Below are 25,952 nucleotides of genomic sequence, written 5' to 3' on the forward strand. Positions count from 1 at the left end.
GGTGGCTCAGAGTTGCCACCGTGGGGTCAGCAGGGAGGACGTCCGCAGCCCAGGGCCCCTGTCCCCTGGCTCCTTGGGGCTTCCTCTGGGGGCTCTGGGTGACAGATAATAATAGCAGATATGTCGTTGGGACAGAATGTTCTGTTTCTGGGGGCTCCTGAATGGGCTGGGGCTGGAGACCCCCGCCCTGGAGGTTGGAGGGGAGACTGTGCTGGGAGGACGGCCACCTCTGGGGTCCAGGCTCCACCACGCGGCCACACCCTGCATCCCGGCCCCGTCGCTGGGGCAGCCCCTCCCATGCTGAAACGCAACTTACCCGACTTGCAGTTGAAAGCGTTTATAGAAAGAGGACTTTTTAGTTAATTTTAGTTAATTCTTTTTAAGTTAACTAAATAGATTTTAGTTCATTCCATTTTTTCAGTTAACTCTCCCCATCATCAGGAAAGACGTGACTCTCTTACGTAGATTAAGAGTGAAATTTAATAAACTTGACTTTTACAGTTTAGGAGTTGTATTTTTTAAAGCCGGAGTCCAGAATGCCTGAAATCCTAAGGCAGCTTCCTGGTGTTCATAGCCACGTATAGGAACAGTAAGTTACAGCGAGAGTGGTCGGGCCACGCGGCCGAGGTGCGTCCTCCCACGTCTTAGCTGTGCAGCCGCCGCCTTATGGTCCCCGTGTGGGCCTGTTTCTTGAAACTACAAATCTGCCTGAAAGGTAAGAGGTCTGATGGGATCTTGATGGTGTGAGCCTGGCACGGGGCTGTCTGGTGCTGAGCTGCCCTGGTGCTGGCTTCCCTTGGAGGAGGCGTTGGGGTCGCCCTGTTCCTGAGGGCCAGCCCGGGCCCCGCTACTTCTGGATCTTCAGCTTGAACTCCACCTTCCCCTCGTAGGGGTCATGGGGGTTGTCGAAGGTCACATGCTCTGCCAGGATCTTGCACACGACAACCACCTCCTTGTTCTTGGGGACATTGAGGAGCTTCGCGGCCACCAGCGGGTTGCTGTAGTGGGGCTGAAGAGACGCCGGTTAGGGTCCTCATGAGAGGGCGGCTGGGCGCGTGGCTGGGTGCCCAGCACAGAGGCGGGGCTCTCACTGAGTTACAGACGTCTCCTGCTTAGAAATGAGGAGACCCGGCCCAGAGGGACGGACCCGTGACAAATGCGACGTCGAGCTACACCTGATAAAAATTAGGCAGCACAGAGCTTTGGGGGAAATGATTTTACGTGGATATGCAGTTGTCTAAGAAGGCCCTTGGAAGGTAAAAATGAGATTTGATGTCAATTTTGGGTGAGGACGTGGGCTTGGGAGACCCCCGGAGGTTGAGCGGTTAGGGTGGGCCGAGTGCAGCCTGGCTGCCTCTCACAGGCAAGCGTCTCCAGCCGCCCCTTCGTGAGCAGCGGCTGCTGTCGGGCCCGGGGCCCACGTACCTGGGCCTTCTTCCCGTAGTAGGGGAAGTAGTGGAGGCTGTAGGAGCCGCTGGGCGGGAAGTACGCCACCTGCAGAGCCGGGGCGCCCCGGGGCCGGTCCTGCGGGCGAGAAGCTGCTGCGAGAACGGCCGGACCGGGCGTGCGCACGCGCGCGTCTCCGTGCCTGCTCTGCGTGTGTGTCTCACGTGTGCACGGGTGTTCGTGTGTGTGCACGTGTGCAGAGCAGCTGACCGCACGAGCAGGTGGCGTGAACCAGGTCTAGCCTGTGTCGTCGACCGGGAAGCCTTTCCTGGTGTAACTGGTTAGTTCATAAGACGCCGGTGACTTACCGAAGCCGCACCTTCCAGATTAAACCCGCTTAGGATAAAAGGGGTGACGGGGCCGAGTGTGTGGGGCTGGCAGCCCCCGAGGCGCGTGGCCCGCCTGCTGCTGGGGCTGCCCTCGTCCACCGTCGGTGTCCGCGAACGGCCCGTCCGAGAGCAGGAAGGGGCACTTTGGTGTCTGTTAAAACGTCAAGTCAGCCTACACATGTGCCGTCAGGGAAGCTGGAAACGGGAAGCTGGGGCAGGATGCACCCTGCGGCCGGGGGGGGTGGCACCAGAGTGCAGTCGCCCTGGTGGGGCAGCCAGGGGGTGGCACCAGGGTGTGCGGTCACCCTGGGGTGCGGCTGGGGGGCGGCACAGAGTGTGCGATCGCCCTGGGGCCCCTGCAGACAGCAAAGAGCCCGGGCCCAGGCGCGACAGAGTGAACTGCAGAAAGCACTCAGTGAAGACAAACTGAGTTTTATCCATGTGGTACTTAAAAATGCATTTTGAGGAAAACTGGACTAAATTAATGGCAACTCTTGGCAGCACGTAAACTCACACTGTTCATCAATGGCGCTGGTGTTAATCAGCATCATTTTGTAAATAAGCAAACAAAAGGACAAAAGAGGGTGGTGGAAGCGAGTTGGGTTTCCCAAATTGCCACAGACATCCTGAAGTGTGTTGGGGATACGCTGTCTCAGACGCTTTTTTGAAGCAAAACAAAGTGCTGTTTTTTCTTACTGGGTTTTCATCCCTGTGATAAAAACCACTTAGCGTGAAGGTTCCTGCCACCCGCGCACCTGGTTTATTAGGCGACCCCTGAGATCTTTTTAGGGGAAACCTGATCAGGGTTTCCCGAGGGGTTCCCAGCCCAAACAGGACGGCCATGCCCGTGGGTCACTCACCAGGAAGGCACAGTCCACCCTGGGGGCCGTGCTGTTGCCGGGAAGAAACTTGACGATCTGCAAGGGAGCGGCTGTGAGTGCAGGGGGCTGGGGGGGTACCTAGGGGTCCTGCTCTGAGGACTCAGCAGGTGTGCCCCCTCCTGCTTCAAGCCTGTGGTCTTGGCTGCCGAGCGGCAGAGCTGGACGGTCAGAGGAGCTCAAGCTGTGGCATCCGCCCCCCTGCGCCTCCCCACCCCGCCTGGCTCCGCCTCTGAAAGTCCCGGCCCCTAGGCCCCTCTGGGCCCAGGGTAGCACCTGCCTCACTCACGGGGATCCCGGCCTTCCTGCTCTGCCTGCCCACCAGGGAACAGACCCTGGCTGGACTGGGCTGAGTGCAGGGCACAGGTCTATGCCCTCCGCCGCCTCTCAGAGAGGAAAGTGAACAGCATCACCCCTGCCTGATCCCGCGCCCCCTGGGTCCCCGTCCATTGTGGGCAGCCTCCAGAGCTTTGCTGGGTCCTCTCAGTCCGTCCCTCGGCGCCTGGCCCCGGTGGGTTCCCAGGCGCCCTCCCCACGCTGACCGCCTGGCTTTTCCCAGCTGCCCTATGCACAGGACTGCCCTGGGTTCCGTGGCTCACCAGTCAAGCAGGTGTGGAGTCCGGATGGGCGCTTCCAGGTGAGGGGCTGCAGGCTCCCCAGCCAGCCTGGGGCCTGGAGGGGCGGAGGGCAGGGGCCCTTCTCCCTTCTGCCCCCACACTCACCCTGTTCATCTTGATAATGAAGCACGGCTTTCCCTCTGCGAAACCGAAGGTGGGGTCGGGCTGGCCGGAGCAGTTCTGCAGCATGTCCGCCGTGAACTTGCAGGAAAACTTGGTGTGGTTCGGGGCCAGAAAGCGCTCCTGGAAGAAGTACCTCTCGGACGTGCAGTTGATGTTGTCCTCCTGGGCTGCAGGCGAGTACCCTGGGGGGGACGCACCTGTGGTCCTGCCCGAGCAGCAGCCGGCCCCCCACCCAGCTCCTCAGGAAAGGAGAGTGGAGACCGGGGCCCGGGTCCCCCCTTACCCGCCAGGAAGTGCCGCAAGGCCTGTGTGAGCCCTGTCCAGGTCCTGTTGTCAGACACGTTGTAGGAGATGTCCAGGCCTTTGTCCCCGTAGGTGTCCGGCCTCAAGGTCACCCCTGGAGAGAGGACGCAATGCCTGGGGCCTGGCTGCACGTTCAGGCCGTGTGAGGTGCCGCTGGCCTGCCCTAGCGGGCGCAGCGCCCAGTATGCTGGGGCCAGGGCTTCGAAGGCCCCCGCCCTCCCCCCCGGTGTGCCCAGGAAGGCCCGGGACACTGCACAGTAGCTAGGGGCCCGCTCAGGTGCACGAGCCTGGGTAGGCCCCGGGGCTCCCTCTGCAAGAGGCCCGCCCCTCACCCTGCCTGCCAGCCTGCGGGTTTGGGTGTGGTTTCAAGCGCCAGTCTACTACGTCCTGTTCTGAGATGGCACTGAGATCCTCCACGTTTGATCCGTTTGTTGGTTGTAAAGATTGACCCCAGCGGTCATGAGGATTAGTGGACGATGCTCAGGGTGGCGGGCCCGCCGCCTCCAGGCACAGCCCAGCACTGCTCTTGGGTGGTCTTGGATTATTTTCCTCGGGAGGCACTAAGGACGCAGGGTTGACAAACACCAAGTCGCTGGGCTGGAAAAGCTGAGCTTCCTTCCGCACCCTTCCCGCCTGTCTCTGTTTTGCTATCTGCCCTCAGCCCCGGTCAGCGGGCTGCGTGTGGAGGTCTTGGTCCAGATGCTGTCCCCAGGCTTCAGAGGGGCTGCCCTCCTGTCCCCGGCCCGCGCGTCTCCCCAGCGCTTCCCCTTGTTTGGGCAGTGACACAGGTCTGTCACACGGCAAGCGGCCGCCCCCCTTAGACAAGACCCCAGCCCTGGGTCTGCTGGCCTCCTGCCGGCGAGGAGGCGAGGATCCCCCGGGAGAGCGGCCTCGGTGCTGGATGCCCGCCCCCTGCCTCCTGGTCCCCTGGTGCCTGTGTCTCCGCAGCCTCCCCAGGGCTGGACGGAGCCGGGCCCGCCGCAGGTTACCTGGCGACTTGAGCTGGTCCTGGTAGTCAGGCGTGTAGGGGTCGACGGTGCACATGAGCACATAGATGCAGAGGGCGAAGACGCCCGTCATGACCACGTAGAAGGCCACGTAGTACAGGCTGATCCACACTGCAGGCAGAGGCGGGTCAGGAGCTCGGGCACCGGGCACGCGCGCCCAGCTCACCTCTCGGGTGGGCACTCACCTGCTCCCAGAACATGCTCACCCCAATAACCCCGCGCCCCTTCACTTAAAATTCTTCTTAAAGATTGCAGTTTTGGGAACCTAGCTTTAAACCCGCTGCTCTGAAACCCAGGGCTGAGCCTCTGGGGCCCGTCCTCAGCTGCCCTCTACTCTCTGGTACCTGGGGTCAGGGGTGTCAGGGCCTGGGCAGACCTTTGGGGTCAGCTGGCGGGGACGGGAGGCTGGGGGGGCTTGGTCTGGACCCTGGACCCACCAGCCCCTGGCAGCCGCGGGGCGGCCCCTGCCCTCTCCCGGGCCCTGCACGCACCCCAGCGGGACAGCGTGCGGCCCAGCATCTGCCCTCTCCCGGGCCCTGCACGCACCCCAGCGGGACAGCGTGAGGCCCAGCACCTGCCCTCTCCCGGGCCCTGCACGCACCCCAGCGGGACAGCGTGCGGCCCAGCATCTGCCCGGTGTCCGGGTTCCAGCAGTAGCGCTGGAACTCCTCCATCCGCTGCCCACATGACTTTTTCTCCTGCAGCGCCGCCATCGCTGACCGCGGCTGCTGGGGCTGCAGGGAGGCCGCACACCCGGCTTTTAAGGTCTCCTCCTCGGAGCCCAAGGGCACCGCGGCGCCCAGCTGAGGGAGGCCCCGGCAGGTGTTATCGGCCCTGCCATTAAGGTGCCCTCCACCGCCTCCCTGGGCATGTCGGGGCAGCGCCCTCACCACCAGCCCCTCCTCACTAGTGCCCTTGGCGGGAACTTTATCTGCTCTGATAACAAGCAAGCAAGGAGACCAGCAGGCGCTTGGGAGGGGCCGGCAGGAAAGCAGGTCGGCGAGGCCAGGCCTGTACCCGGCGCCCAGCCGTGGCCGAGAGGCTCGAGCTGAAGGGGCAGGAGCCTGAGGTTGACGGCGGGGCCCCGGAGGGGCGGGAGCTGGGGGCTCCTGTCCCTGTCACTGCTGCTGCTGGAGAGCCAAGCTCACCGGCGCCCTGGGAGGTGGCCTGGGGGCTCAGGGGTCCCGACACTCGAGCGCAGCTTGGGTGACCTCACGTGCTGCCCTGAAAGCCACACAGGGGCCCACTGCCCTACAGCGAGACGTGCTTTTCACTCAGCGACGCCGGACCCCGGGCGTGCTGTTCAAAGGCAGGTTCTGACCCGGTTGGGCCCAGTGGGCCGGGGGCTCCCGGGGGCCTCGACTGCGGCTGCAGGACCACAGCCATATCTGGGCAGTGGACACGCCGCCCGGAGCCACATCCGTGTGGTCTGGGGAGCCTTGGCGGCCTCTGACACTGGTCCCAGCCCTGAGTTTCTGAGCGGGCTGACCTGCGGGTGGCCTGAGTGTCTGGACCACCCCCCAGACGCCTGTGGTGTGTGGTCGAACCAAGGAGCCTTGGCTGCTAAGTAGCCAGGGCCGCGACCTTGGCTCCCCGGGGAGCGGACACCGCCCAGGGATGCGGCGCCCTCCTCTACGATGAGGCCACAGCAGGCAGGGGTGGTGGACCGCAGGCCCCTTCACAGACCCGTCAGAACTGGCTGGGTTGACGGGGATCGCCCGCAGCTCTAGCTGTGCAGCCGCCCACTGTCCTGCTCCCTCTGAGGGACCCACAGGGTCAGATAGGAAGGTTTCTTCCAGGGTGAGAACTATGAAAAACCCTCCAGGCATTATGCCATTTTCTTCAGGGTGATTTAGAGTTTGTCAGCAAAATGATAAAAATTCATTTATCATTCAAAATGATAAAGTGTAGCATTTTAGCTTGGACTCACAATTTCTTGGGTTTCTTAATGGGCGCTCTCCTGCACTCTGTTCCCGGTCACGGCTTTGGAACTTCAGGGCAGTAGAAACGCAGAGTGTGGCCTTGGGCTTTGGTCTCACTGTCCACGCCGGTAGAGCTGGGACCCCAGGCGAGGAGGCTCAAGGTGCAGGGCAGCAACTGCCAGACGCAGACTGCAGCCCTGGCCTGCACAGTGCAGACGCCCGGGGCTTAGTCTGGGGCTGAACCCTCATGCTCAGGCTCTGAATTCCCACAGCATGAACGTGTGTGCTGAGCTGCAGACGTGCTGTCTCAACGACCTTCTCGGGACATGTGTCCATGGTTGGGGGTGGGCACTGGGAGAGGGCAGCTTCCTGCCCAGCATGCCTGCGGGACCACTTGAGCAGATGACCTCCGAAAAGGGTGCACCCCAGACCGTGGGGGCTCACCCCAGGTTCCCACCTAGGGGCCGTAAGGAGCAGGATCCACCCCTCCGCTCCTGCTCGGGGGCCCGAGGAGTCAGAGGAAACTGAAGCGCTAGATGGGAGGAAGATGCCCAGTGGATGACCACTGATCAGAGCAAGACCTGGGAAGACCTCAAAAGGGATCGAAACAGGAGCGTCAATAGGTGTCAAGACTGGGGTGACAAAGGCTGGTGTCATCGACAGGCTGTCAAGCTGCCGCAGTGAAGGTGCTTCATTGAGCATCTGTGAACATGCGTGAACAAATGGGAAACAGAAGCAGGGAGTTTAAGGAAAGAAACCAAAGATACAAAGAAGAACCAAATGGAAATTCTAGATTAAAAAATACAGAAGCCAGACTAAAAAGCTCAAAGAATGTATTCCTCAGCAGAGGGGAGGGGAGAGGGGAAAGGATCAGTGACTTGGAAGAAAAAAAATAGAAGTTTCCAGGTTTGAACAAATAGAGAGAAACTAGAGCCAGAAAAAATTGTGCTGAGCTCGGTGCCCAGGTTTGGTAAAGACTGACGCCCGAGTCGTTGGGGTCCTGCAAGGGCAGAATAAAGGGGGGTGAGGAGTGAGCCTTCAGATCCAAGAAGCGGAGAGAACTGCTAACAAGGCACCCCACCCCTGCCACACGGCAATCGAACTTCTGGATTTCAAAGACACACACGTGCAACTCCAGAAAGCAACTGCTCAAAACAAAAAGGACTTCAGTCCAGTTCAGTTCAGCTCAGTTGCTCAGTCGTGTCCGACTCTTTGCGACCCCATGAATCGCAGCACGCCAGGCCTCCCTGTCCATCACCATCTCCCGGAGTTCACTCAGACTCACGTCCATCGAGTCCGTGATGCCACTCAGCCATCTCATCCTCTGTCGTCCCCTTCTCCTCCTGCCCCCAATCCCTCCCAGCATCAGCGTCTTTTCCAATGAGTCAACTCTTCGCATGAGGTGGCCAAAGTACTGGCGTTTCAGCTTCAGCATCGTTCCTTCCAAAGAAGTCCCAGGGCTGATCAGGTGTTCATCTAGCAGAGCGTGTACAGGGCTTTTGTACTGAAGACCACAAAGTGACCGTGAGACAGAAATCTACACGGATGCAGACACACAGTGTGCTCACAGGTTGCAAGACTCTACACAGATGTCCATGCTCCCCAAACTGATATGCTGTCTTAACACAGTTTCTATCAACATCCAGGCAAGACCTTGTTTTGTATCTAGGGATAGGGCTATTCTAAAATTTATTTAGAAAGGCCAAGGAACTAGAAAAGTTAAATATTTTATTCTTTATTTGAAATATTTACTTTTTTAGAAAATATTTTAAAAATGAAAAATAAGGTAGGAAGACTTGGTCCGCATAACTTCAAGGCTGCAAGGACAGATAGAAACACATCATCAAGACAGTGAGGGGCAGAGATCGATAAACACAATAGAAAACTCAGAAGCAGATTCATGCCCACGCGCCCATGGACTTTGACAGCAGCGCCAAAGACGTTCACTGAAGCAAAGATGACCTTTTTAGCACATGGAGCTTGAGCAACTGAACGTCCAAAAACCCCGACCTAGCTCACAGCTTGCAAAAAAATTAACTCAAAATGGTCATGGATTTACATGTGAAAGTATACAACTTTTAGAAAAAAAAATGTGAGAAAATCTTTAAGTGGTTCTTAAAGGTTAAGACAGAGTTTTAAGACTTGACACCAAAATAAGAAAAAAAAAACTGAAAAATTGGACTTCAAATACAACATCAGAAAAGCAAGCAGTCCAGTTAGAATGCGGTCAAAAGACGTGAAGAGATATTTCACCAAAGAGGATTCGCAGATGGGAAATAAACACTTGCATAAATGCCCAACATAACCGGCCAGTGAGGAAATGCAAAGTAAAAGCACAGTGGGGTACCACCTATCACAAGAGCTGGAATGAAAAATGGCGACAACTCCAAATGCTGGTGAGGATGCTGAGAAACTGGGTTGCTCATACGTTGCTGGCAGGAGTGGAAAATGGTAGTTGGGGTTCAGTGGCTAAGTCGTGTCTGACTCTCTGTGACCCTCTGGACTTCAGCACACCAGGCTTCCCTGTCCTTCACTGTCTCTCAGAGTTTACTCAAACTTATGTCCGTTGTGTTGGTGATGTTATCCAACCATCTCATCCTGCACCATCTGGGGAAAAGTTTGCCAGTTTCTTAAAAAATCAAACATGCAAATATCGCAAGTGCCGCATGACCCAGCAATGCTCTCGGGCACTAATCCAGAGAAACTAAACTTTATATCTGTATGGATATCTGTATGTTTATAGCAGCTTTATTTACGATAGCCCAAACTGGAATCAACCTAGATGTCCTTCAACAAGCGAATGATTAAACCAGCCATGGTCCCCCTGCACTGTGGAATACTACTCAGGTGTGGGTAGGCAAGCCACCTGCTTGCCTCCAGGGAGTCATGCTGAGTGAAGAGCCAGTCCCCGAAGTTATATAACGTGCAACTCCCCGATGGGCGTGAGTTTGAGTGAACTCCGGGAATTGGTGATGGACAGGGAGGCCTGGCGTGCTGCGATTCATGGGGTCGCAAAGAGTCGGACACGACTGAGCGACTGAGCTGAACTGAACTGAACTTATGTGGAGTTGCTTTTCAGCTGCTGAGTAGTGTCTGACCCTTTGTGACCCCATGGACTGCAACATATAACATTCTTGAAATGACAGCTTTATGGAAATGGAGAACAGCTGAGCGGCTATCAAGGTTCAGGACAGTGTCAGGGTGGGAAGGGGTGGCTGTCTATAAGAGGGGACCACGTGGTGTCGGGGGTCCTGAGTGCTGGCTGTGTCCACGTCGGTGTGCGCTTTGATCCTGGGCTGGGTGGGGGAGGTGCTGTCACTGGGGGCGGGGCCAGGGCGCGGGGGTCTCTGCATTACTTCTTATAACTGCATGTGAGTCTACAGTTACTCTCAGTAAAACTTTAATTTTGGAAAAGGACCCGATGAGTTTAGGGAGCTCTGTGTACTTGACTCCTCTCGCCGGGCTTGCTCTTCAGCCTGTAAGCCCCGTGATAAACACGTCTAAGGTTGCTTACCCTGTGCTTCCCCCGGAGGGAGCTCAGAGTTCATCCAGCGGGCTTCGCTGTCCTCAGACCCTGCCTCTCGGGCTGCGTCCTGACCTCAGTCCCAGCCCCGTGCCAGGCCCACCGAAGCAGACCTTTATTTCTCCAGGTGACTCGAGTGCCTGGTGCCACTGGGAGGCACTGGCTCAGGACACAGAGTCAGGAACACTAAGGAGGGGACTCCAGCCCAGGCCTGTGCTGGGGCTGCTGTCCCATCTGATCCCTGGAGGGTAAAGAAAAGGCAGGAAGGGGTTGCAGCGACTGGCCCAAGGTCACCTGCTAGGAAGTGCCGCTGGACGCGCCAACCCGCCCTCTCAGTGGTGAGCCCTCTCCTCTGCCTCCCCAGCTGCTGCAGAGTCCGCCGTCCTCCCACCCCTGCAGAGCCTCCCTGCCCTCTGGAGCCCTCCCCTCCCGCCGTGGAGGCCGGCTCCCTGGCCCCTTCTGGCTGGGGCGTTCTGCATTTCTGTGGCCCTTCACCCCTCCCTTCTTCAACTGTCACCAACCCCCACCGCTTCCTCATCATTTTTCCCCTTACGGTAGGCACCGAGCACCTGCTGCCCACTAGAGCAAGACCGGCAAGGCTGTGCCGAGGTGAGCCCAGGTGCCCTGTGAGTGCGCCCCAGCTGTGTCCAAGTGTCCCAGGTGCGTCTCAGGGGAGCCCGGAGTGAGTCTAGGGCGAGCCCCGGGCGTGTCTCGGGGAGCCCCGGGCGTGTCCCGGGCGTGTCCCGGGCGAGCCCCGGGCGTGTCTCGGGGGGCCCCGGGCGTGCCCCTGGCCTCTCCATCCGCTCTCCTGCCTCTCTCCGTGGGGCCTCAGCCCCAGGTGCAGTCGCTGTGTCCTGCATGCTGCTCTGTTTCCACCTGGACGCTTCTCTTGGCATTCCTGCTCCACCAGCCACACCGGTGAGGGCAGGGGCTGACGGGGAGCTGACTCCTCGGCAGGAGCCAGGGCCCCAGGCGAGGACGCCACCAGCCTGACACGCTGTTCTCAGGGCCAGGTTGGCACGAGTGTCCGGGCTCACATACTGACCGGTGCCCTGGCCAGGGTGTCCCCTGGGCAGGGTCTCGCCTGTGGACACGCGGGAAGTCTACTCATAAACCAGCATCCGCTGGTCTCCTCGCTGATTGCTTTTCTAAAGACGAAGATGGCCCACGGTGAGGAAAACCAGCCATGTTCGTGAACCGAGGCTCCTCCTGGGCCCCGTGTCCCCACCAGGGAGCAGATGAGGCTCCGGCCCGTCTGCTCGGGCCTGCGGGCTGGACAGGGCAGCTCCCGTGAGGCAGGGGCTCCGGGCCTGCGAGGTGGGCCTGGGCCCCGCGTGCCCTTCCTCGCAGGAAGCAGTGGGCAGCGCAGCCCGGCTAATCCGTCTGCGAGCAGCTTAGGGATTGTCTTTTTCTGGCACCTGCTTGCTGCCCTGCACGTCCTCTACTCTGGCTGGGATTTAGCCCGAGCTGCGTCAGCGGGCTTCCTGGGGCTCCCACCGCCTGGCCAGCCTCCCATCCCGAGGGTGGGCACGGGCCACAGGCCAAGGGCAGCAGGTCAGGCCGGCTGGGGACGCGGGAGCCAGACGTGAACAGGGCCCGGCGCTGGGATGGATTTCGGGTCCCTGGAGACGGTGGTGGCCAATTCGGCCTTCATCGCGGCCCGGGGCAGCTTCGACGCGAGCAGCGGTCCGGCCGCCCGGGACAGGAAGTACCTGGCCAGGCTCAAGCTGCCCCCGCTGTCCAAGTGTGAGGCGCTCCGGGAGAGCCTCGACCTGGGCTTCGAGGGTGTGTGCCTGGAGCAGCCCATCGGCAAGCGGCTCTTCCAGCAGTTTCTGCGGGCCCACGAGCAGCACGGGCCGGCCCTGCAGGTCTGGAGGGACATCGAGGACTATGACACGGCTGACGATGCCCTCCGGCCGCAGAAGGCCCAGGCCATCCGGGCCGCGTACCTGGACCCCCAGGCCCAGCTCTTCTGCAGCTTCCTGGATGCGGAGACAGCGGCGCGGGCCCGGGAGGGGGCAGGGGACGGGCTCTTCCAGCCCCTGCTGCGGGCCGTCCTGGCACACCTAGGCCAGGCCCCTTTCCAGGAGTTCCTGGACAGTCTCTACTTCCTGCGCTTCTTGCAGTGGAAGTGGCTGGAGGCCCAGCCCATGGGCGAGGACTGGTTCCTAGACTTCAGGGTGCTGGGGCGGGGCGGCTTCGGGGAGGTGTTCGCCTGCCAGATGAAGGCCACCGGCAAGCTGTACGCATGCAAGAAGCTGAACAAGAAGCGGCTGAAGAAGCGGAAGGGATACCAGGTGGGCTGTGCCGCTCCGGGGGGCGGCCCTGGGTGGGGGTCGGTCCCCTGCACCCCCTGGTCATACCCGCCTGTCTGCACAGCGGCCGAGTGCCTGGCCAGGGCCGCGGGCGTGGGTGAGGCTCCACACTGGGCCTGCGGCTCGGCTCGGCCGGCTGCTCTGGGCCTCTAGCCCTGCGCCTGGGACGGGCCAGGTGGCCGTCCTCCTCGAAGCGCGGCCTGGGCGTAGCTGGCGAGGGTGGCGTGCCAGCTTCCTCATCCTCCTCGGTCTGCTGGTGCCCCCACGAGACACAGCAGCCAGTGCCAGGGAGGCTGGATCGGTTCCCCAGACCCCTCCCTCTGGCTTCCCGGGACACCCTGGTTGCGCAGTGAGGAGGCTGCCCAGGGCATCCCCAGGGCCAGTGCGGGGAGGCCAGGGCGCCCAGCTCAGCGCTGCCCGGGTCCTGGGGGGAGGCAGGGGTACACAGTGGGCAGAGGCCCCCCGGCTCTGCCTCTGGCATCAGGCTCCGTTCGGGCGGGATCAAAGTGGCTTAGTGTCTCGGATACTCGTCTCCGGCCGTGCTCCGTCTAGCGCCAGCGTTCCTGTGCTAGGGTGAATGGCAGCCCCCCCGCAGCACCCCACCCAGGGCCCCTGAGGGCGCTCTGCCCAATGGACTCCGGGGCAGCGGTCACCCTCGGGCCATCTACCTGCAATCTTAACCCAGCTGTTAGGGAACTAAGCTGCTTCTCTCCCGAGTTCAGGAAACTTACTGAACTTTTACAGTACAATCTGCCTAAGATCTTCCAATGCAGTGGAGAGAAAGGGCTTCCCAAATCAAGAAGGGCTCTTCTCCTTACCCAGCACAACTTTTAGAAGCACTTTAAAAGGACTCCATAGGGTTTTAAGATGAGTATAGAAAGAGGCTGGCGGTGCAGGGTGGCTTGGGAGGGTGCTGGCCAGTGGGCCCGGCTGGCCTCCACTGTCCAGAGGCCTGGACAGGAGGAGAGGCGGGTCTGCAGAGGTGGAGCTGGAGGGAAGGCCGGTGCTCACAGGTGCCCAGGGGCCCGCGTGGCGCCAGGGGCATTTGCAAGGCTGGTGGTTGGAGCCCCCTCGCTCGAGGCCCCAGGAGCCCTGAAGTCCCTGCACGTGACTGTCCCCAGGCTGTGTCCTGTCCCCGCAAGGCGGGGCCTGTGGGGCGCGTCACTCAGTCCTTGTGACTGCGCTGCTGTTGCTGGTCAGCCGCTCAGTCATGTCCGACTCTGCGACCCTGTTGACCGCAGCACGCCAGGCCTCCCTGTCCTTCACCAGCTCCCGGAGCTTGCTCACACTCATGTCCATCGAGCTGGTGATGCCATCCAGCCATCTCACCCTCTGCCGTCCCCTTCTCCTCCTGCCCTCAATCTTTTCCAGCATCAGGGTCTTTTCCAGTGAGTCAGCTCTTCTCATCAGGTGGCCAAAGTGTTGGAGCTTCAGCATCAGTCCTTCCAACGAATATTCAGGACTGATCTCCTTTAGGATGGACTGGTTGGATCTCCTTGCACTCCAAGGGACTCTCAAGAGTCCTCTCCAACACCACAGTTCAAAAGCATTAATCCTTCGGCACTCAGCCTTATTTTCCAAATCTCACATCCATACACGGCTACTGGAGACTATCATAGCTATGACTAGATGGACCTTTGTCAGGAAAGTGATGTCTCTGCTCTTCAATATGCTGTCTAGGTCGGTCATAGCTTTTCTTCCAAGGAGCAAGTGTCCTTTAATTTCATGGCTGCAGTCACCGTTGCAGTGATTTTGGAGCCCAAGAAGTCCACCATTGCTTCCACTTTCCTCCTTTTATTTGTCATGAAGCGGTGAGACCAGATGCTATGATCATAGGTTTCTGAATGTTGAGTTTTAAGCCAGCTCTTTCACTGTCTCTTTCACCTTCTTCAAGAGGCTCTTTAGCTCCTCTTCACTTTCCGCCGTTAGAGTGGTGTCATCTGCATGTCTGAGGCTGCGGATGTTTCTCCTGGCGACCCTGATTCCAGCTTGTGCTTCATCCAGCCTGGCACTTCATGCGATGTACTTTCTGCATGTAATTTATATAAACTGGGTGATAACGTGGTACTTCTTTTCCAGTTTTGAACCAATCGCTTTGTTCAGTTCAGTTCAGTTGCTCAGTCGTGTCCAACTCTTTGTGACCCCATGAATCACAGCACGCCAGGTCCCTCTGTCCATCACCAACTCCCAGAGCCCACCGAGACCCATGTCCATTCTGTTGGTGATGCCATCCAACCATCTCATCCTCTGTCATCCCCTTCTGCTCCTGCCCTCAATCTTTCCCAGCATCAGGGTCTTTTCCGATGAGTCAACTCTTTGCATGAGGTGGCCAAAGTATTGGAGTTTCAGCTTTAGCCTCAGTCCTTCCAATGAACACCCAGGACTGATCTCCTTTAGGATGGACTGGACGGATCTCCTTGCAGTCCAAGGGACTCTCAAGAGTCTTCTCCAACACCACAGTTCAAAAGCATCAATTCTTCGGTGCTCAGCTTTCTTTATAGTCCAACTCTCACATCCATACATGACCCCTGGAAAAACCATAGCCTTGACTAGATGGACCTTTGTTGGCAAAGTAATGTCTCTGCTTTTTACAACCTCTAGAGATCAAATTGCCAACATCTGCTGGATCATGGAAAAGCAAGAGAGTTCCAGAAAACATCTATTTCTGCTTTATTGACTATGCCAAAGCCTTTGACTGTGTGGATCACAATAAACTGTGGAAAATTCTGAAAGAGATGGGAATACCAGACCACCTGGCCTGCCTCTTGAGAAATCTGTATGCAGGTCAGGAAGCAACACTTAGAACTGGACATGGAACAACAGACTGGTTCCAAATAGGAAAAGGAGTACGTCAAGGCTGTATACTGTCACCCTGCTTATTTAACTTCTATGCAGAGTACATCATGAGAAATGCTGGACTGGAAGAAACACAAGCTGGAATCAAGATTGCCGGGAGAAATATCAATAACCTCAGATATGCAGATGACACCACCCTTATGGCAGAAAGTGAAGAGGAACTAAAAAGCCTCTTGATGAAAGTGAAAGAGGAGAGTGAAAAAGTTGGTTTAAAGCTCAACATTCAGAAAACAAAGATCATGGCATCTGGTCCCATCATTTCATGGGAAATAGATGAGGAAACAGTGGAAACAGTGTCAGACTTTATTTTTGGGGGCTCCAAAATCACTGCAGATGGTGATTGCAGCCATAAAATTAAGACACTTACTCCTTGGAAGGAAAGTTATGACTAACCTATATAGCATATTGAAAAGCAGACACATTACTTTGCCAACAAAGGTCCGTCTAGTCAAGGCTATGGTTTTTCCAGTGGTCATGTACAGCTGTGAGAGTTGGACTGTGAAGAAAGCTGAGCACCGAAGAACTGATGCTTTTGAACTGTGGTGTTGGAGAAGACTCTTGAGAGTCCCTTGGACTGCAAGGAGATCCAACCAGTCCATCCTAAAGGAGATCAGCCCTGGGATTTCTTTGGAAGGACTGAGGCTAAAGCTGAAGCTCCAATACTTTGGCCACCTCATGCAAAGAGTTGACTCACTGGAAAAGACTCTGATGCTGGGAGGGATTGGGGGCAGGAGGAGAAGGGGACGACAGAGGATGAGATGGCTGGATGGCATCGCCGACTTGATGGACGTGAGTCTGAGTGAACTCCAGGAGTTGGTGATGGACAGAGAGGCCTGGCGTGCTGCGATTCATGGGGTCGCAGAGAGTCGGACACGACTGAGCGACTGAGCTGAACTGAACTGAAAAAGTATATCTGCCACTCTGTGTTTTATTGGGACATTTTCCGGTTGGTGGAACCTGGCTGCCCGGGGTGGTTTTTCTTTCCTGCCTGAACCTGGGGGCTTGCCCCGCTCTGCAGGGTGCGATGGTGGAGAAGAAGGTCCTCGCCAAAGTGCACAGCAGGTTCATCGTGTCTCTGGCCTACGCCTTCGAGACCAAGACGGACCTCTGCCTGGTGATGACCATCATGAACGGAGGCGACATTCGGTAAGGCTCCCCTCAGCCTCGTGGGAGCAGGGCTCGAAGGGCTTGGCTGACTGTGCAGGGTCTCTGGGGCCAGAGGGGCTGCTTCCCACGTGCTGAGAATGAGTGGCGAGGAGGAGAAGTCCTGTCCTCATCCAGCCTTCTCTGTCTTCCGGTTGCTGGTCCTTGAGGCGTCTGTGGTCTCAGTGAGATGTGGGGGCCCTGGGGGCGATGGCAGAGCTGGAAGCACGGTGTGGGGACGTCGGAACCACAGCTTGGCCATCGGCCCGCAGGGAGGACCGGGGGTCTGGATTCGTGGGGGACCCAGGGGCCCGACCCTGGGCTCTCGGGGGGAAAGGACTTGCCGGCCAGCTAGGCAGCTCAGCCACGCTTGGCCAGCGCTGGTCTGTGCGACGGGGATGAGGATAAGCACTGGTGCCCCGTGGCTGCTGCGGAGAGTCAGCTCGGGCCTCTGAGACCCTCAGGGACTCACACGTCCCTCCCGAGCGTGCAGGGCTGTCGCTGGGCCCCGGCCCCCGTCTGGGAGCTCCTGCACTGCAACTCGGCCGGGCGAGTTGTTGGCCGCCCTTCCAGGTGAGGGGCTGAGACTGGCTGAGTCACCTGTGCGTGTTCATGGAGGAGGAGCAAGGGGTCTGGAGCGTGCAAACGAGAACGGCCTTGGCGCTCGCCTGCCGCCACCTGCCCCCCGTGCCCTGCAGGGTGCCGGGAACGAGGTCGCGTGTGCACGGCCCTGCGCTGCGCTGCATGCTGCGCCTAGCCGCACCAGGCGAGGCTGCTGGCGCCACCCTGCCCCACCGCAGCCTCTGCTGCGCCACACACCCCTGCACGGCGCGGTGTTGTTATACTGTGGTATAGTATATTATTCCGCACCACACTGCATTATACCCGGCTGCAGCCCGCGCTGGAGCAGGCTCCTAGGCTCCGTCACCCGCCCGTGTTGAGAGGGCCTCGGGCTGGTCGTGGCCCGCCTGCACCTCCCTTTGCCTGGCTTCTCTGCTGGTGGCTTTGGGGCCCGTTTCCCAGCCCTGTGGGCCGGGGCAGGGGGGCGGGGCTGGTCGGCTGGGAGAACCGCCTGCTTCTGCTGGTAGTGGCTCTGGAGAGGCTCGAAGAGGACGAGGGCACCAGGGCCGGGGGCCCAGCTCTGCCGCGGGCTCCTCAGGCCTGGTGGCCTCAGCCCTCACCATTTCCCCAAGATTTTACTTCCCATCAGAATTGCGGGCCCGTGGCTTGTGGCTGTGCCAGAGACACATGGGCTCCACCCGGTCTGTCCCCAGGTACCACATCTACAACGTGGACGAGGAGAACCCTGGCTTCCAGGAGCCTCGTGCCATCTTCTACACGGCCCAGATCATCAGCGGCCTGGAGCACCTGCACCAGCGGAACATCGTCTACCGAGACCTCAAGCCCGAGAACGTGCTGCTGGACGACGACGGTGCGGCGGGCTCCCTGCTCTCCTGCCTCCCGGCCCGGCCTCCCTGCCCTCCCTGCCCTCCCCGCCCGCCCGGCCTCCCTACCCTCTCCAGCCTGACAGGTTATCAGTGGGGGAGGGACCAGCTTTGATAAATGCTGGTTATAGTTCTGCAGCACAAAGACCCAGCTGACGTCTGTTTATTGTTCGTTCAGTGATTATCCCCAAGGGAAATCTGGAGCACGACTCCGCGTCCAGGGCTGCAGGGAGTTGGTCCAGGCACCGGGAGTGTGTGGAGCTGTTAGTAAACAGTTAGGGCTGCGGCCAAGTCCCCGCTCATCACTCTCCTTGCTGCCTCTGTGAGGAGTCAAATTGGGCTTCTTATCAGAAAGCTACTCCAGAGGCTGAGGCCCCCTGTAAGTGACTTTAGGGCCCCCTTCTCGTCAGAGGCGAGACGGACACCAGACGTCCCCACGGGCCGAGGCTGCAGAGCTAGCGAAGGAGGCTGGCTGAGGGCCGGTGACCTGGACCCCAGCTGCAGGCGCGGCTGGGCGCCCCCGTTTGTCCACAGCAAGGAGCGGGGTCTCCTGTGTGTCCGTGCTGCGCTTGCGCACGCGTGCGCGCCTGGTATGCGTGTGTGTGCGTGCAGAGGCTGGCCGGGGCTCCTGCGGCTCCAGGAAGACCAGGGCCTCTGTTCATGGGCTGCAGGTGACCTGAGCTGTGTTTGTTCCCCAGGCAATGTCCGCATTTCTGACCTTGGGCTGGCCGTGGAGCTGAAGGAAGGGCAGACCAAGACCAAGGGTTATGCGGGGACCCCAGGTGAGGGCTCTCTGAGGGCGCAGCCTCTCTGGGGGCAGGGGCAGGGCCTGTCCTGGGGTCCCGTGGCCCAGGGCAGGGGTGTGGTGAACGCTGGGGTGTCGGAAAACTGCTCTGCCATCTGCAGAGGGGGCAAGGGGCACGACCAGTCCTGGAGTCCCAGGTCCTGGGGTCCCGGGGCCCGGGGTGGGGGCATGGTGAACACTGGGGTGTCGGAAAACTGCTCCCTCATCCGCAGAGGGGGCAGGGAAACAGCCGGGGGCCTGCACAGCTGTGTGGAAGTGGCACCCGTGCCCACCCTTGGGGACGGAAGCTCCCTAGTGCCTCGGTGGGCAGAGTCTGGGGTCCGCACTGAGGGCAGCAGGGCAGAGGGAGGGGCCACTGGGCGGGGGCCGGGCAGGGGCTCAGCTGTGGGCATCCCAGGGGGCAGACGGGGAGATGGCCTCGGGGGGCCCCGGTCCACCCTTCCCCACGCCGCATGGCCACGGGGAGGCTGTGCAGTGCGGGCTGCTCTTGTCCAGAGCGCGTGCGTGTGTTCACGTGAATGTGCCCAGGGGGTCCTGCCCCCATCCCCTCTCACCCCCAGCGGGTGGGAACAGAGGCTTCACAGTGGGGGACGGGGTGGGGGTCTCACCACCCAGGCCCCTGGGGGCCGCCGGGCACCCAGGCTCACATTCAGACTGCCGTGCCCTCCACGCTCCCGACGGCCCTGGCTTTCTGCCGGCTTTCCCGGCAACTCTGCTCCTCCCGTTTGTTCAGCTCTGGGGAGAAAGAAGGGGCCTGGGACTGGGGCCTCTGGGTTTCCTTCTGTCCCATCCTGGGCTCTCAGCTCCTTTGGGGGCTGCCTGTCCCCACGGTAGGGCTTTCTCATCTAGGGCTTTATTTAGGAAAAGGTTCTCTTTTGAATATTCTGGACCTTGGGCCAGATCTCTGAGGTTCCTCCCTGGGCGTGAGCGTGTGAGGCAGAGGCCTCGCACCTCCTCCTGGGAACCGCGCCCTTAGGAGAACGCCAGGGGCCCCTCCCTGGGGCCAGGCCGCTGCACCGCCGGTGTGGCCCGCCCCGCTTGCAGGGGGCCCAGCCGGCCGCCAGGGGGCGCAGGCCTCGCGGGTCGGGCGCCGTCCCCGGGCTGCGCCGAGCCGAGCCTCCGAGGTCAGGCGCCGGGTGTGGCCGCGAGCAGCCCCGCGGGGCCCGGGGTCGGGGGTGTCCAGTGAGGCCTCACGGAGCCCTCCGTACCTTCTTCGCCGGCCCCGCTCCCTCCGGCCCGGGTCAGCCGCAGTGCACCCAAGCGGGGACTTGCGCGGCCGCGCCGTGCGGAGGCGAGACGGGAGGCCCCCCGGAGGAGCGGACACGCTCCCTGTTCACTCCTCGTCCCCGCTCGACCCTTCCTCCACGCGGCGACTCTCACCGTCGCCCCTGAAGACCGCGCCTGTGGTTCTGAGCGGGCGGCGTGGAGGGCAGGGGCCCGCGGGTGTCTCCGCCGGGCCTCCTCCTGGACGTTTCCATGGAGAACGGTGGTTGGCGAATGTGTCTTTCTTGAGTCTGCGGCACCTGGACGGCAGCGTAATTTCCTAGTGGGAGGCTGTGTTCCGGGCCGGTGATTCTTCTGAACTTGACCTGCAGCCCCTGGGAGAATGTCCTGTGGTCAGGCCCCCCTTCGGGACGCGCCACAAATAAGGGCAGACCCTGCAGGGCTCAGAGAGGCTGGAAACAGACACACGTTCAGCTTTGGTTTGGGGGGACGGCCAGTCATCGGAGCACGGAAGCCCCTGACTTCCCGAGTACCCCTCTGCCCCAGGAGTGCCCCACGGGCCCCAGATGCTGCCTGTCCACCTCTCCACATGCCAGGCTGGCCTCCGCACCAGGCACCCAGGGCTGGAGGCTGGGGCAGGCTCCAGGGTGTCCCCTTCAGCCGGTGGGTCCCAGCTCCCCAGAGGTGGAGTGCACAGGCCACCAGCGTCCAGCCCGCTCTTTGAACACTGGAGCTCTGGCCTCTCCTCTTGTGCCCTTTTGGGCGGCAACCAAGCTCCTGCCTCTGACCACAGCCTCGCAACCCTGCAGACCCCTCGTGAGCCTCAGACACCCAATCCATCTGCCGTGGGCAGCAAAGTGGGGCGAGACCCACCCTGGGTGGGGGGGGGTCACTGCTAGGAGCAGCCATGCCTAGGGGACACTCAGGACAGGGGTGCACCTCCCAGGGGGTGGGGGTCTGCGCATTTGTCACGGTACAAGGATGCTGCTGGCTCCAGGGAGACGGGGTGTCTGCCCCCTCCCGGTGGCCGCTGAGTCCTGCTCCTCCTGCCCAGGGTTCATGGCCCCCGAGCTCCTGCAGGGGGAGGAGTACGGCTTTTCCGTGGATTACTTCGCGCTGGGCGTCACGCTGTATGAGATGATTGCGGCCCGAGGGCCCTTCCGAGCCCGCGGAGAGAAGGTAGGAGTGCTGGCGGGCCTGTGTGTGGGGGGGGGGGTCACTGGGCAGCATCCCCTGCTGACCTGGCGGTGGCCCTCTGTGCTGAAGCACTGGGTTCTCGGGGGCAGGTCCGCCCTGGGCAGGAGGGGGACATGGTGACGTCATCCCTGGTCTCCAGACGCCAGCCCTGCCCCAGGAGCAGCTCGGCCTGGGGGTTCTCCTCCCTGGTACTAACTGCAGGCCCTGCTCCAGGCACCGCAGTGTCCCTGGGTGTCCTGGGGCAGTGGGCACTGAGGGGCTCTGGGCCAGGGAGGCCCACTCCTACCTGGGGCACTCTGCCCTGCCCAGCAGGGCTGTGAGCAGAGGCCTTCTGGAGGCCCCATCCGTGTCCAGAACAAGAAGAGCAAAGCAGCCTGTCTCAGGGCGCCACGCCGCCCAGCTCGGAGCCGGGATGAGGGGGCCCAGTGTGGACGGCACTTCAGACGAGGCTCGTCTGCTGTGCCCGTGGCCCCTCGGCCTGCCTGGAGGTCTCAGCTGTCCGCCTCTTCTGCTAGGCCACCCAGGGGCACCCCTATCCAGTCCCCGCGCCTCTCCCGAGACAATTGAGAGAACAAACCGGGTCCCCCAAGAGCGAGGACCTCCCCTCGACAAACATGCAGGGCTGTTCTGGGTCTGAGCCTCTGCCTTGAACCAGCGAGTCTCCCCGACTGCGGCTCAGAAGAGCAGCAGGATGGGGTCCACGCTGGCCTTGGGACCGAAGCCCCCCAGGGCCTGTGCTGACCCCACGGCCTGCCAGGGTCCCTGTGTTCTGGTGAAAACCCACATAAGGAGCTTTTATGAGACTGAGCTATCATGGCCTACCCGCTCTCCGGTCCATCGCGGTCCCTCCGAACGCTCTGTGGCCCACCCTTGGTCTCTTCAGTGGTGAGGGCCCCTGGACACACCTTCGACACGGACGGGTCTCAAACCTGCCACGGTGAATGTGAGAATGTGGACCCGGAGGAGTGACTCTAGATGGTTCCACCCCCGTGAAGTTTCAGGAGTTTCAGGAAGGGCAGATCTGACCGACAGGGAGAGGCCCAGTCCGCGTCTGTCTGAGGTGGGGGAGAGAATTCTGGGGCGATTGTCAGGGAGGTTCCTGCTGATGGAGCCACTGGGAGTGGCCGCTATACTCTGGGGAGCTGGCTTGAACTGTGGCCCCACGGACCCTGTGGACGCCTGCCTCTTAGCAGCTAGAGGGGAAGGTGGTAAGGGTGCAAGTCTCTGCCTTCAGGGCTTCGTGCCCTGACGGCGAGGCCGAGCCGGTCCGTGGGAGGGTGGTGCGCGCCCCTCCTGAGGTCGGGCTGCCTGGGCCGTGGCACAGCTGTGTCTGCAGCTGCAGGGGGCCAGGCGGCGGGAGGGACCCGCAGAGTGACTGGGCCGATGGTGCTGCACCCGCCGTGCAGGTGGAGAACAAGGAGCTGAAGCAGAGGGTCCTAGAGCAGGCGGTCACCTACCCCGACAAGTTCAGCCCGGCCAGCAAGGACTTCTGCGAGGCGCTGCTGCAGAAGGACCCCGAGAGGCGCCTGGGGTTCCGGGGCGGCTCCTGCGACGGGCTCCGCACGCACCCCCTCTTCAGAGACGTCAGCTGGCGGCAGCTGGAGACCGGTACTGCCCATGGGGGGGCTGGGGCTGTGTGAACCCTGAGACCGCCCGGTTTTGTGGGCATCCAGAAGCTCAGTGTGAAGCTGGTGGGTCGGGCGGCCGGGGCAGAACCCCCGCAGCATCCTCGGCCCGACGGTGCCACAGGCCCCGTCCCTGCTCGTCACAAGCAACCCTGGACCGGACCTTCTTGGGTCGGGCCTCTTGGGCACCCTCGGAGGTGGCAAGGGTTGGACAAGTCTTGTTGAAGGCACCCTGACCCGCCCTTGTGCTAAGCACCCGAACCCGTGGCTGGGCGATCCCTTTCAGGAGCCCACGGGCCAAGTCGAGCAGGACTTCTCCAGTCGGCATCCAGCCCGAGCTTGCTGCCGGGTCTTTTGTGAGCAGGTGCAGGAGAGCATGGGCGTGTGCACGTGTCTGAGGGGGAGACACGTGGGACCCACCACACCCCCCGAGCCACCTCCCAGGAGCGCGAGCCTGCCACCTCACGGCCCAACACTCTCGTAGGAGTCGCCCTTTGAGGGAAGGGTTGGGTGGAGGCAGCCCCGGCTAAGCCGGAGGTGCCGGCGCCTGGGAAGCCACCCCGACCAGCCCTGGGTGGGGTTGGTGGTGTGCCGGGGACAGGCAGCCGGAGCAGCCAGCGCCCGGGAAGCTGGAGCTGGACTTTCATCCTGAGGCCACACCCCGCTGGGCTGACTCAGCCCGGGGCCCACGCGGACGAGGGTGGGGCAAGAGCGCAGGCGATTATCCTGAGTGTCCGGGTCCACCTGCAGGCCAGAGCCCAGCGTGGGGCCAGGGCACAGCAGGCTGAGGGTGGTGGGGCTGGGACAGTGCCCACCATCGTGACGGGCTTCCTGGGAGGGCGGAGGGGGTGGCAGTTGTGGGCTGGGTTCTGATGACATGAGTCCTAATTGGACTGAGTGTCCAGCCTTGCTTGGCACCCTGGGCCGGGGGTGGGGGGGTGTCTCATGGCTCGTCTCCGCCAGGGCAGCATGTGGGAGGGCAGACACATGGGGCTCTCAGCAAGCGGCCCCCCGGCCCCGGCTGTCAGCTCAGGCTTGGGATCTCCTGTCCCCCTGCAGGGATGCTGACCCCGCCCTTCGTCCCGGACTCCAGGACCGTCTATGCGAAGAACATCCAAGATGTGGGTGCCTTCTCCACGGTCAAGGGTGTGGCCTTTGACAAAGCGGACACGGAATTCTTTCAGGAGTTCGCCTCGGGCACCTGCCCCATCCCCTGGCAGGAGGAGATGATCGAGACGGGCATCTTCGGGGACCTGAACGTGTGGCGGCCTGACGGGCAGATGCCGGACGACATGAAGGGCAGCTCTGGGCAGGAGGCAGCCCCCTCATCCAAGTCGGGCATGTGTCTGCTTTCCTAGGCCGGCCGCGGCCCCTGGTGGGTCGGCGAGCCCTCCCACCAGCCACTCAGCATGGGAGGAGGAGGCCGGTCCAGCTAGACCTCCTGCCCCGGGTAGGAGCACCAGTGGGAAACGGCCCACTTTTTGGCACCATTTCGCTCAGAAAGTGTTCAGCGTTGGTTTCCAGATGGAGTCCACCCTGACGCACGGCTCTCCAGAGTGCTGGCGCAGACGAGCAAGCTGGCAGCGGTTTGGGCAGTGGGAGAGGGGCTGGGCTGGGGTTCCTGGCACCTTCACGGCAGCTGGCCAGGCCCTGGCTTCTCAGGGCTGGTGCAGAGATAGCAAACCCTGGCCTCGGGGCTCGTGGGTCCCCCTGTAGAGGCCAGACTGGGGGCCTGGCCCATCTCCCTCAGTGCCCAGCTGCTGGGCCCGCCACAGCCACCAGTCATGCTGGGGCCAGGCTGGCCCCTCCTGCACATCGGGGGCGCTGAGTCCCAGGCATCCAAGAGGAGGGAAGGGCACAGGGCCCCCGGGGTGAGATGGGCCGCCAGCCACCCTCCGGCTTCCCTTCCTTCTGAGACCGTCTCCAGCCAACCTCACCTGTGTGCGGACCCGCTCAGCCGGGCAGCTGGGGGCAGAGCTGTCTCCCTGCAGGCCTGTTCCCGCCCCCTCACTGCCTCTGGGCCTGCAGAGCCTGGCCAGCGCCGGGCCAGTCTAGCTTTGTGCGGTTGGCTGCCTGATGGCCAGGGCAGGCCCCTCCTCGTCTTGAGCACCCCCTCCCTCAGACCATGTCATTGCAGCCAGCGCACCCGCCACCTGCGGCCCCACGGCCTCAGGACAGCCTGATCCTGAGAAGCAGGAACTTTGAGGCCGCGGCTCAGCCACCGGGAACCCTTGGCCCTGCCGGTCTGGAGCCGCTTCCCCGGCGCGTGTGGGCAGATGGCTGTCCATGCTCCAAGTGTGTCTTTGGCCCCTCATGCACCGAGGACATTAAAGCCCTTTCGTGATGGATAAACCTGCAGGATGGGTCTCTCTCCTGTGCGCTGGTCACAGAACGTCCTGGAAGGGCCCGGCACAGCCGTCCAGGTCTGCGCTCCTGGTCTGTGACCTGGAGCTGTACCCAGACACTGACGCCGGCTTTGTGTCCTAGGACAGGACGTTGTCATCGGGTGGCTGTAGACCCCAGTCGCCTGCAGCGGGGGCAGGAAACGCCGCTTCTTGCCTTTCTCAACCCATTTCATCTGCTCCAGGCCCCCGTGGCCTGAACAGAGTGGTTTAACCCTCAGGGTCCGGGAGCGGTCTCGCGGGGAGTCAGCACCCGCAGTGGGCCTCCCCCCTGCCTTCCTCTTGCGCTTGGACGGCCAGATAACTGGGGTTCAGCTGAACTTCACATAAACAGCAAACGACTTTTTTACGTGTGTCCCAAATATTGCGTGGGACACACACTAAAACCTTATTCAATACTTGTGGCATTTTAAACCTGGCCCAGCTGTAGCGGAGGATACACTGGACCTATGGATCAGCAGTTATTCCAGGAGCTGGGGGTCTGTGTGGACACAGCCACAGAGGCCTCACACGGGACCTGAGCTGTCTCTCTCTCGTGGCCCCACCCCGATAAAGTGACAGTCAGCCCCACGCAGGCACAGGCAGCAAAAGTCCTCTAGTCACCCCACTCTTATTCTAAAAAGCTTTAAAACTTTAACCATCACATAGGAAAAAGTGAATCACTAAGGCCCACACTGATAGCAGGCTCCTCCGCAGGGGCAAGGAGCCGTGCCCACCGGCGCCCCGCCCCGCCACCCCTCCCCACCCCACCACCCCTCCCCGCCGCGAGGGCCCCCTCCCCACCTCGAAGCT

The 25,952-nt window shown here is 61.2% G+C and overlaps 2 protein-coding genes across 2 annotated transcripts; one reads left to right on the forward strand and one right to left on the reverse strand.

Annotated features, from left to right (window-relative positions):
* Positions 1–462: 462 nt before the first annotated feature.
* Positions 463–5,439, reverse strand: ATP4B (ATPase H+/K+ transporting subunit beta). Its single transcript, XM_027973907.2, has 7 exons — positions 5,305–5,439; positions 4,686–4,814; positions 3,677–3,790; positions 3,376–3,575; positions 2,636–2,692; positions 1,426–1,524; positions 463–1,009 (listed from the first exon to the last, which is right to left on the reverse strand). The coding sequence occupies exons 1-7, from the start codon at positions 5,414–5,416 to the stop codon at positions 848–850; spliced, it is 873 nt and encodes a 290-aa protein (XP_027829708.1). The 5' UTR covers positions 5,417–5,439; the 3' UTR covers positions 463–847.
* A 4,047-nt stretch (positions 5,440–9,486) lies between these two features.
* Positions 9,487–25,110, forward strand: GRK1 (G protein-coupled receptor kinase 1). The gene is made up of 7 exons (XM_027973908.3): positions 9,487–12,445; positions 16,338–16,465; positions 17,737–17,894; positions 18,606–18,689; positions 20,991–21,115; positions 22,540–22,741; positions 23,818–25,110. Exons 1-7 carry the CDS (start codon positions 11,756–11,758, stop codon positions 24,114–24,116), a joined length of 1,686 nt encoding a protein of 561 aa, XP_027829709.2. The 5' UTR covers positions 9,487–11,755; the 3' UTR covers positions 24,117–25,110.
* Positions 25,111–25,952: the final 842 nt, after the last annotated feature.

The sequence above is a fragment of the Ovis aries genome, chromosome 10 (genome assembly GCF_016772045.2).
Source record: "Ovis aries strain OAR_USU_Benz2616 breed Rambouillet chromosome 10, ARS-UI_Ramb_v3.0, whole genome shotgun sequence".
In the NCBI taxonomy this organism is placed as follows: Eukaryota; Metazoa; Chordata; class Mammalia; order Artiodactyla; family Bovidae; genus Ovis; species Ovis aries.

Excerpts from the sequence above, each read along its gene's own strand:
- ATP4B (XM_027973907.2), bottom strand. The coding sequence starts at position 5,416 with ATGGCGGCGCTGCAGGAGAAAAAGTCATGTGGGCAGCGGATGGAGGAG. Across the intron at positions 3,791-4,685 it reads GGACCAGCTCAAGTCGCCAG|GGGTGACCTTGAGGCCGGAC; the intron begins GTAACCTGCGGC and ends TCCTCTCTCCAG. Across the intron at positions 2,693-3,375 it reads TCATTATCAAGATGAACAGG|ATCGTCAAGTTTCTTCCCGG; the intron begins GTGAGTGTGGGG and ends GCTCCCTTGCAG.
- GRK1 (XM_027973908.3), top strand. The coding sequence starts at position 11,756 with ATGGATTTCGGGTCCCTGGAGACGGTGGTGGCCAATTCGGCCTTCATC. Across the intron at positions 16,466-17,736 it reads ATGAACGGAGGCGACATTCG|GTACCACATCTACAACGTGG; the intron begins GTAAGGCTCCCC and ends GTCTGTCCCCAG. Across the intron at positions 22,742-23,817 it reads CTGGCGGCAGCTGGAGACCG|GGATGCTGACCCCGCCCTTC; the intron begins GTACTGCCCATG and ends GTCCCCCTGCAG.